The 11,569-nt window shown below is 45.5% G+C and overlaps 1 protein-coding gene across 1 annotated transcript; it reads right to left on the bottom strand.

Annotated features, from left to right (window-relative positions):
* Positions 1-9,474: 9,474 nt before the first annotated feature.
* LOC123605432 (olfactory receptor 7A17-like) lies at positions 9,475-10,407 on the bottom strand. Its single transcript, XM_045492302.1, has one exon. It carries the CDS (start codon positions 10,405-10,407, stop codon positions 9,475-9,477), a length of 933 nt encoding a protein of 310 aa, XP_045348258.1.
* Positions 10,408-11,569: the final 1,162 nt, after the last annotated feature.

Below are 11,569 nucleotides of genomic sequence, written 5' to 3' on the forward strand. Positions count from 1 at the left end.
CAGCAGCAGGCATTATCGCTTCTGCCACTGTAGCGGGACTCAGCCTGCATCATACTATCCAGACAGCCCGTGTCCTTAATAAATTTATGGTCAACACTACGAAAGAATTTATAAGCCAGACTTCCATTGATAAACAAGTTCTGGCCCGCCTCGAAGCTCTTCGGGCGTCAGTGGAATTTATTGGAAAAAGACAGGAGGCCTTGTCCCTCCGCTCTAAACTGTCCTGCGACCCTAACTACCAGCATATTTGCATGGCTGGCATTCCTTATAATCACTCCCAAGCGTGGGATGCTGACCAGACACACTTTTGCAGTGTCTTCTGTTCCTACAACTCTAACAATATAGAAGATCTAAATGTGACGTTGTGCCGACAGCTACAATATGCAGAAGATCAGCTTAAAAATGCACGGGCTGATTCCTGGGCAACGTGGCACGACCTAAATCCTTTCTCACAGGCAACACTCATCTCAAATTCTGGATAACTCTGGGAAGCAGAATGCTTCCACTGTGTCTCTTTTTGTGTCTTTGCGGAATCACCCTCCAAGCCTTCCAACAGCAAACGAAGGACGAGGAGCTCATCATGACAGTCCTGGAACAGGAAACTAGAAGAACCAAGAAAAACAAAAGGGGGGAACTGTGGGGAATAAGCTTAGGAATTCCCTCAGCTTGCACAGATGCGTTAACAAGGCATAAAGAGACACAGGATGAAGGCATCCAAGATTAGGTGAAGAGGGCAAAGGCCCCCACCATAGGACAAAAGTATAGGAATGGGAAATCTCTGCATAGAAGTATCCAAAATGAGGGAAAAAGATTAGGTATTCAGGACTGAAATGCCCCCCAACTGAATAAATAGCAGAAAGCTGCTTTCCCAGGAAGGAAGGACTAAAATTAGGTAAATGGGTAAACAAGGCTGTAGACCTCAGCAAGGGGAAGTTGCCCCCAGGGGAGCTAATTAGCAAAAGAAAGGTGCCTTGATGACCCCTAGGTAGCCTGCATTGTCTGGCTTGCCCCTAGACCAGTTTAGGTAAACAGAGGTGGCTCCTCATGTCTGCTGTAAACAACCTTGTGCCCGGGCCCCAGGATTTGTTTTGCATTGACCCAAACCCTTAACACCACATGTCTTCAAAGCCCCACTTCCCCCACGCCGGATGAGTTACCATGGACGGTTCCATTGTCCCTGTGCACACCCATCAAGCCTGTAAGCTTCCTGATCCTAATGAAAGCAAAACAAGGACCCTTACGTGGGGCTCTGGTCTCCTCCCTGACATTAGCCTCACTCGCATTATAATCATCCCTTGCTAGACAAGACCCAGAGTCTGGACAGCAGAGCAAGGATCCAGTAAGCTCAAGGGGTCCCCGAGGGACTGTGACGAACAGTAACCTCCTCGCTTCTGGCAGCTTTGCACCCGACCACCTCCCCTGATGCCCAGCAAAAACTATGTGAGAACACATTTACTTCCCCCCAAAGACGAAAGTGCGGAAATCTTCCTAATGTCAAACACCTTACATATGGCGGGCCCAAGGGAAAAAATGAGCGAAGGGATAAGCCAACACTTCACAAAAGGAAGCGCACGCGATTGGCTGCAAGGGGCGCAGTTACAAGGTCAACCACGGAAGACTTCGCTTTCACGTGCCTCTTGCATCATTACTTGGGCAATTCGCCTTCATGGGGGCTGACAGCAGGTGAGGGCAGCCCTGTTATCCCTTTCTGTTTTAATGTTTATTTCTTTCAGAGAGAGAGACAGCACAAGCAGGGGAGGGAGAGAGGGAGAGAGCACAAGCAGGGGAGGAGGGAGAGAGAGAGAGAGAGCAAGCACACAAGCAGGGGAGGGACAGAGAGAGTCCCAAGCAGGCTCCATGCTGTGGGCACAGAGCCCAACATGGGGCTGGATCTCACGAACGGTGAGATCTGAGCTGAGCCGAAACCAAGACGAGGTCTCTTAACCCACTGAGCCACCCAGGCGCTCGTCTCCCTTCCCTATGTGATGTCCTCTCATTGATACTCTTGGACTCTGGGTATTGGTGTCTTTTTCACAAACCCAAGGGGCACCTTGAATCCTCATTCTGTATGTCAGCCAGTGGACAGAGGCTTCCCCAGACCATGTTCTGTAAATGCTCCCGACATCACGACAGTCCAGTTTTGTACCAAAAAACTTGTTTCACATGATTATGCTTGACCGCATGATGCCATCCGTATATTTATATTATTGTTCTCTGTCCATGATGCTACACAGAAACATATGCTAGTGAAGGGATTTCACCTTCTTTGTTCACAAGGTTTAATTTCCGTTTAGTTGGAAAAAGTTGAATTGCTATGTAACCGCTAGAATAAATGAATATCTAAACCAGTGCTGGCATCAGTGGATATCTATCTGGAAGAATATGCAACTGGTCCCCTCCTCAGACACTTCACAAAAATTCAGAGGGATTATGACCCCAGTGTAAGTGTAACCATACAATATAGCAGAACATCAAGGAAACTACATATAACATTCACAGGTGAGCAAACCCACTAAATAAAGCCATAATCTCAGAAGTAAGAAGATAGATTTATTTAAATAAAATTAAAAAATTTTATGATCAAAATATGTTGCAAGAATCAATTGAGAAACAATGATCTCAGGAAATCATTTGAAATGCTGATGGTGTTTTAAAAATAAAAGAAAGAGAGACACAGAGAGAAACCTATGGGCATAGAATAATAATAAAACCAATCAGAATGGTCATCAAACATATGACCTTGGCTGAAACTGAGGGATGGTTGAGGAAAATAACAAGAACTGTCTCCTTCACCCAGCAGCCTGGAAAAAAACTTACAGGGCTGTTACATTGTTTGTGGTTGAAACTTTCAAATAGGAGCCAAAGGGTTATGCTGAATTTGTTGGCGTAAGAGTAAATGTTACAAGGTTGAACACAGAACGTGAAAGCGGCTGTATTACAGATACTGATATTCTTTCATCAGGAGTTTCCCAGTCTCTGCACCCATCCTGCCCAGAGCCTGCCCTGTGGTGGGGAGCGTCCTGTGCCCTGTAAGATGTTCAGAGCATCCCTGACCTCTGTGCACCCCTCTCCAGCGTGACAGACAAAGTGTCTCCAGACATTGATCAATGTCGCCCGGGGGACAAAATTACACCTGATTACAACCACACATTGAACTTAATCTCAACATAGTTTTTCTAGCATGGCCATAATAGCAATTGAATGAAAAAGAATAAGAAAGCTCTTCAAGAGTGTGAATGGCACTCCCTCTGAAACTGACACAGCCACTGAATAAATACATGAATTAATTAAGCAAACAAACACAGTGACCATTTGCTCTGGGCTACGTTGGATTGGCTCTCAAGTGGTGACAGTTAATGATCTTGGCTTCCATTCTCTCTGACCCTCTCACCCACGGTCCACTGCGCTGTTGGACTCACCTGGCTGGGGTGTCTGACGGGAAGGTCTCCTTGTGGAAGCCTGAATTCTTCCCCGGATAGCAGATGATAGGGACTAAAGCTCTGCCCTCACCCGAGACAGCAGGAGGCAGTGAAGCATCAGTCCTCAGCCAGAACTAGGATTCAGAGCAAACAGAAAAGCATGCCCCTTCCTGTGCAAGGTTGCACAGGCTGACAGACAGGAGACCAGGAGGTATTTAAAGGTCCCTGTGTGTGCTCATTAGGTATATTCCTTCTTCTTACTCCAGCACAGTTCCCAAGCGGAACACTTGGAAATTTCTCTAATGAATCATGTTCCCAAGAGACCAGTTTAGAAGTAGTGAATCCAGTTGGGTTTTCTTTACTCTTTTCCTTGAACTTGCCTCCCTCCTGGTGAGTAAATCTCCCAGCACCTTATCTCAGCTCCCAGTTACGGTTTGCTCCAGGTCTGAGACTGAGGGATCCTGCCTGGACTAGGTCTCTTTATCTTCAAAGCATTGACTTGTGGTGGGGACCCAGCTATCTCCAGACGTGTTTATTCTTCTCTTAAATGAGGTGGAGAACTCGGTTCTTCTGATAATAAACCTTGGGCACTACGCACATTGGGTTCAAGATACGTTTGCCATTGCAATTAGGAATTTCTTACTTTATCTCAAGCTAAAAGCTGTCACTTAGTCCCACTTATAAAGGCCTTGGTAATGATAAGAGGTATACTTAGGTCTTTGCACATGCTATCACCTGTATCGAGCATTTACAGGGAATGTTTAATTCAATGTTCTGTAAACGTGTCGTCCCTGAGAAACTCCATTTCTAAACTCCATTCTCCAGGCGGGAATGTGCTTGGCGGCATCTAGTGATCTGCCCGAAGTCAGTGCTCGAGGATGTGGGCCTTGAGTGGGATTCTGTCGGGATGCTTCTGGTTCTCAAGCTTGGGGGCAGTGGTTCTCAACCAGAAATGAATTTTCCCCTGGGGATGTCTGGTGACGTCTGAAGGGATGCTGCTAAACACCTCGTCCACAAGAAAGCAGCCTCCAAAAATAGACTTAAGCTGTCCCAAAGGTCTGGTGTAGCAAGTGAGAAAACCTATTCTAGACCAGCCCTTCTCCAACCTCACATGGTCTACAAATGTTTATGAATCCACACGGATCCTGCTGCAAATGCAGCATCTGAGTGATAGTCCCCGGGTGGCCCAGAGCTTCTGCATTTTTGACAAGCTCTCACTTGTTATTTATGTGCAAGTTCCAGTCCGTGTTTGGTTAGCAAGGGTGTGATCCTGTGTTAGAGACAGATGTAGGTAGTTTTAGAGATCTCCTATACAAAAAATCATCGTTGCATGTAATTTGGAGGGAATTGTGCATCCCTCCTTCCAGAGGCTGTGTCAATTCTGTGTTTGTTTCTTTTATAGGCAGACACTAGTGTGACACAAAATAATACATCCGGGATTTGGTTTTTTCGTGTATCTATTATTTTATAATAGTTTTAGTACAGTTGACACACAAGGTTACAACAGTGGGAGGTGCGGGCTTCCAGTTATGGGACGAATAAGTCATGGGAATAAAAGGCCCAGCATAAGGAATGCAGTCAATTTATTTTAACGGTGCAGCCCGGGGACAGACAGTAGCTGCTCTCATGGTGACAGAGCATAATGTATAAACTAGTCAAATCACCGGAAAACAGTACACTTTTGAAAAAGACTTTTTAGAAGACAGAGGAGGAGCCTCCCAAGCAGGTCCACATCCTAATCAGTGCTTACGAACATGGTATTTTCTAGAGCTCAGGGAATCAAGGTAGGAGATTGAACAGGGCTGCCAATCAGCTGCCATTCAGATACAACGATTAGCTGTGATTGTCCAGGTGGCACTAAGGTAGTCACGACAGTCCTCCAAATGTTGAGGAGGGAGTCAAAAGAGTTGGTGTCAGAGAGACTTTGAAACTGCTACCCTGTCGGCTCTGAAGGTGGAGGGAGGGCCATGATCAAAGAATGCAGGTGACCGGCGACAGAGGCTGGAAATGGAAAGGAAACAGATTCTCCCTGAGCCTCCAGTAGGAAGTCAACCCTGCAGACTTCTTGCTATTAGCCGGATGAGACTCCTTCCGAGCTCTGACTCCAGAACTGTAAGGGTGTGTATGTTTTTTTTTTTCTTCAACGTTTATTTATTTTTTTGGGGACAGAGAGAGACAGAGCATGAACGGGGGAGGGGCAGAGAGAGAGGGAGACACAGAATTGGAAACAGGCTCCAGGCTCTGAGCCATCAGCCCAGAGCCCAACGCGGGGCTCGAACTCACGGACCGCGAGATCGTGACCTGGCTGAAGTCGGACGCGTAACCGACGGCGCCACCCAGGCGCCCCCAACGGTGTGTATGTTTTAAGCAGCTAGTGTGGAGATATTTTACGGCAGCGGTAGGAATCTCATACTGACACAGTCAATACAATTATTTGAGGAAACTGAGTTTAAGACTCTGAATTCAGTCATCATTTTCCCCGGGGAAAAGGTTATTTGACATGTGAGGAACCCACAGTAAGTAGGAAAAAAATGAAATTGATTTGGATATATTCTGCCCCATCAGCTGGTACAGTGATTTCCTTGGGGTAGAAATGTGAGTGTCGTCTGACTACAAGGCCTTTGAGGCTGCAAGTCCGGAAAAGGAACCCATGATCAAAATTAAGGTCACCCTTTGTAATTTAAGATTTTGTGTCTGTATTTCTGCATCCTTTTATTTCATGTTAATTCAACCATTCATCTGTTCAGTGCTATCCTCTCCAACGGTCTCTCACATCTCCTTTCAACGTAAAAGATGAAATCACAAGTCATCTGTGTGTGTACATGTGTGGTGAGTGTGCTTATTTGAAAGAAAATTGGATATAAACACACACACACACACACACACACACACACACACACACGACAAACCTTTTGCCCTCAAATGATTTCTCTGAGTTACAAAGGAAGTTCCACACATGTTATTCATCCCCACGACCTCCACACGGTTCAGTATGCCATTCTGCCTTCAGAAATAAGGAGACTGAGGCTCAGGATGCTTCAATTTTAGAAAGTACCTAACATCTTGGGATCAAGTCCCACGTCGGGGCTGACAGCATGGAACCTGCTTGAGATTCTCTGTCTCTCCTCTCTGCCCCTCCCCTGCACTTTCTCTCTCCCTCTCTTTCTCTCTTTCTTCTCTCTCTCAAAATAAATAAATTTTAAAAAAAGAAATTACCCAGTAAAGCAGTTCAAGGTTATGTGACAGTCTTAAATTATACACAACAAGAAACTTGAAATATCTACTGTTCGTTTGCATGTGGCTCCTTTAATTCACCAAAGTATACACTTTACATATGCAGGTTATAGTGTGTAATTACACTCCGATGATTTAATTCGGTGGAAAAAAAATCTGATGGTGCATGGGTAAGGGTAGGATCCAGAGCACAGGTACCAGATTCTCACTTAAGAGGATTAGGAGACACCATTTCTAATGGGGAGGAAATCATTAGTATGGATGTACAAACAATAAAATTAAATTTAAGTAAACCACATGAGAAAGAAACTTGTTTCTGTAATAGAAGAAGATTAACCTCCATATGGGAACCATATCTGACCATAAATTGGTTGAAGACAGAAGAGCACTACAGCCAAGCTCAACACCACGCATGAGCCTGAGAAACACAATGTAGAGATTCACACCTGACCCCAGATCCACGAGGAGCCCAGCAGAGATCAGAAACGCTCCCCCGCACATGATTCCATTTGATTGTAAAGGTATTATGATGTGTTATTTGACAAGAACCGCCTGTTACACAGCAATAGCTGACTGACACAATAACCCAAGCAAACGGACCTTAGACAATTAGAAGATGTGCTGATTTTTATTTGTGGCAAATGATCTGACGTTGAGGAGAGCACTCATGATCGTTCTGTGATTCAAGTTTATTTCCCATGACTTGATGAACAAGTGGGCTCCCTTCTGGGTAACTGGGAGAGTTTGAAGGACATGCATGTTTGTGCAGAAGAACTGGGGACCCTGAGCCACATGCCAGCAGGACATCCAGCTCTCGTGTGAAGCATCCTCTGGTCGTGCAGGTGGGAGCAATTTCCAAGCAGGACGGAGGCACGAAATGGATGGGGCTGATACTGTTCATTTGCCATCATTTGTGACAAATACTGGGAAAAGGAACCTATTTCATGCAACGGTAGGAAGACTCATGATAGTAGGTAGCGTTGCAAAGCTTTCAGAAGAAACAGGAAGCAAATTCGGAGATAAAACAGAAGACACTAAGCAACCCCCTACCTCAGTGAACAAACCACCTCAGCTGCGGACAAAAGCCTCCATGCTTCAATAAATAGAGGCAGCGCATGAAAAAGAAATATTTTGCATAGGAACACAATGGGTGTTTTGCTTCCTCGGGTTTATGGTCTCCTCTGACACCAAGAACATATTAGATCAATGTTTATTCCAATTTGTCTTTCCATGTTGACTCCACGGGGAGTTACATATTTGCTCATCAGTTTTTGCCAGTGGCTATGATAGGCCCCTGGACGCCGGGCTGAATAACAGAAAAACAACAACAACAGAGTCCAGTTATGAGACACAGAAGCCTGTTTGTACAGTAATTGCCTGACATTAGGCTTTTGATTTCTGAGGCATCCATTTCAAAGACCACCATTCATATTAACACATTGCCAGGCGTATGATTCAGTTACTATATAAACATGCAGGCCCCCCTCCCACAAATCCCCCCATTAGAAAGCCCTGGTAATCTAGGTAACAAATGTGAGTGACCCCGCTTTTCCCGTTCGGTGCCCACATTGCATTACTGGGCTTTCTGTCTGGTTTTTGCTGTTGTTATTTTTGAGTACTGGGGGATAATATTTTATTATTCTTTTTCTTTAACTGTTTACATGAGTGTAGTTGACACACGATGTTACCTTAGTTTCAGGTCTGCAATACAGTGATTCAACTTCTCTGTACATTATGCGGGGCTCACACAGGTGTACTGACACCTGTCCCATTACTGCTAGTACATCATCAATGACTATATTCCATACACTGTGTCTTCCATTGTCATTATTGATCATTCCATAACTCTGTTCCGCCTCTCTTTCCCCCATGTGCCCGTCCTCAAACTCCACTCATGTTTTAAATTAACCATAAAAACTAAGCCCAGAAACCCATACCCTCTACACCCATGAACCCCCCCATAAAAGTCAGATCCTTCAACAGTGTTCTCTCTCCCTCCCTGTCAAAGTCCCTCTCCCTCTCTGAAACCTCCCCAAATGGCCTTTGGGCATCCCGTGTGCCCTCCAACACGCATGAGAAATAAACCTTGTGTTTTTAGAGTTCCCAGATGGGTGTCGCTGAGGTGTGTCTTGTGACCAAAATAAGAACCCAAAGGCCAGGGCAGTCACAGCATAGGCTCTGGTCAGGGAAACACTTGTGGGAATGTCCATAAGCACAAGGGCATATGCAAATGCCTGGCTTTTCCTACCTAAGCATTGGTGTCAATAGCCTGAGGCTTAAATGGACCCCTGCTAGAGTCCACATCGTCAAAGAATTCTTAAGGAAGGGACTTAAAAGAGATTGACAGACTCCAGGTGAAAGCAGTGGTTTTGTATTTTCATCTACAATAAAGTTATGTAGAGGGCCTAGGGGCCAAGTGTAGTGTTTTTCCACATGAATAACCCACCTTGGGATTATTCTTTGGGGAAAATTAGGGAAAATTTATATGGCATGGTATAAGTCATTTGAAATGAAATTATTTTCAAGGAGACCAACTTGCCCATCGTAAGATACAGAAATTTCCAGGCATTTGTGATCTAAGGTTGGGGAAAACATTGGGAACACATGAAAATGAACAAAAGTGAAATAGTGTATCAGACAGAGCAGAAGGTTGATAAAGGGAGTTTCTTAAATATATGGAGAAGTTGGATTCAAACAAATGGAAATTCCAGGAAATAAATAGAAGGAACAGATTCTACTTCCACAGTCTGATCAAGGAATAGCTCTGAGGCTCTGAGCCTTGCAATCATGGGTATGTCTCCAGCCCCAGGACTATTGGCCCTTACATTGCTGGAACCCCAATGATTCTCTTCAGAGCCCTCTTTATGTCTCTGTTCCTCAGGCTGTAGATGAAGGGGTTCAGCATGGGCGTGACCACCGTGTACATCACCGAGGCTGTGGCACTTGAGTGGGAGTTCTGGGTAGCAGCAGAGCTGAGGTACACTCCTAGGCTTGTACAAAAAAATAAGGAGACAACCGAGAGGTGAGATGCACAGGTGGAAAATACTTTATACTTGCCCTGAGCTGATGAGATCCTACGTATGGAGGAAACTATCTTAGAATAAGAGTAAAGGATCCCGGCCAGGGGAGCACCACCCAGCAGCACAGCTGCAAGATATATCACCATGTCATTAAGAAAGGTGTCAGAACAGGCAAGCTGGAGCATCTCATTGAGTTCACAAAAAAAGTGGGGGACATGCAAATGTGTACAAAAGGACAGCCACAACATCATTAAACTTTGTAACAAGGAATTCAGGACACACATGATCCAGGACACCAGAACCAGCAGCCCACAGAGCCGGGGGTTCATGATGACTGTGTAGTGTAGGGGGTGACAAATGGCCACGAAGCGGTCATAGGCCATCACAGTCAGGAGAAAGACTTCTAATCCTGCAAAGTGTACGAAAAAATACATCTGTGTGATGCAGCCTGCATAGGTTATGACTTTGCTCTGAGTCTGGATGTTCCACAGCATCTTCGGGACGGTGGTAGAGATGAAGCAGATGTCTGAAAAGGACAGGTTGGCCAGGAAGAAGTACATGGGCGTGTGGAGGTGGGAGTCAGAGCCTACAGCCAGGAGGATGAGCAGGTTCCCAAACACAGTGATCAGGTACATGGAGAGGAAAAGCCCAAATATGAGGGGCTGCAGTTCTAGACCCTCTGAAAATCCCAGAAGAAAAAATTCTGAAATATGTGTATCATTTCCTGGTTTCATGTGCTGGAGGTGACTACCAGGGAACAAAAAAAAATAACATGACTAATTTTCTCAATAATGAACATTGCAAATATCATTGAAATGCTACAATTCTTATTTTGCATCAAAAGTGAATATCCATCATTTTTGTACGGAACTTATCCCCTCTCAGCATCTCCATGCCAGCTCTGAATAGGTATTCCCTTCCCACACTTAACATTTTCCCCCAAGTGCTCATGTTTTCTTTACTTTTAATGAGGAATTCTGTCACCCGTTTGAGGAATAACCTTGAGCACTGACTAACCTTCACGCAAAGTGTGTAAGTGTCTAGAAACAAAAGCCTGGAGGGTTCAGTGATGGAGAAAGGGGACAAGCAAACGAGACCAGATAAAATTTCAGGAGGTGACAGGTGCCGTGAAGAAAAACAAAGCCTGTGTAAAGGGAAGCGTGGATGGAGGGATGGCTCTTCCTGGTTGCTCGGGCACACCGGCACACATGTAAACAGAGCCCTCGAGGAGACAGGAGACACGAGGTCCTCTGGGGAAGAGCGTGCCCGTCGGACGGAACTATGAGTGCGACGGCTCTGAGGAAAGACGTGGGGTTTTCTAAATTAAGTTTTTAAAGCATGAGGGTGCTCGACACACCAGGTCACGTTAGTTTGGGGGGCGCCACACAGTGATTCAACGAGTGTCAACATCACGCCCTGCTCACCAGGCATGGAGCTGCCATGTGTCACCACACAGCCTGTGACAGCATCACTGACAGTATTCCCTCCGCTGGGCCTTTACCTCCTCTGAGTCTCCCCTTCCTGAACATGGAAGGAATTCCTCAACCGGAAGCCAGTGTCTCCCACTCCCGTTCACCATCCTGCCTTTTGTTGTTTGCATATTGTGTTAAAGACCCAGGCTCAAAAGAAAGCCAGTGTGTCCAGGGGAAGGAGCGAGAGGAAGACTGATGAGAGGTGGTGGCAGGGAATGTTGAGGAATGAGGTGGCCTCCCGGACACTGATGAAGCTTCCCGGCACAAGGAGCCCCTCCTTCACATGGTGTTCCTTGCACTTTACTAATTTCCTCTCCAAGGAATCTTTGAATAGAAATGGGCCTTCTTAGCTTCATATGTTGGTAGTAATCGGGCACCTGTATTTTAAGGGTCATGTATTGGAGGTATGGGTTCCAGGACCTCT

Source organism: Leopardus geoffroyi, chromosome A2 (assembly GCF_018350155.1).
Source record: "Leopardus geoffroyi isolate Oge1 chromosome A2, O.geoffroyi_Oge1_pat1.0, whole genome shotgun sequence".
NCBI classification, from domain to species: Eukaryota; Metazoa; Chordata; class Mammalia; order Carnivora; family Felidae; genus Leopardus; species Leopardus geoffroyi.

What these genes read in the sequence shown, in the direction of transcription:
- LOC123605432 (XM_045492302.1), bottom strand. Translation starts at nt 10,407, where the DNA reads ATGAAACCAGGAAATGATACACATATTTCAGAATTTTTTCTTCTGGGA.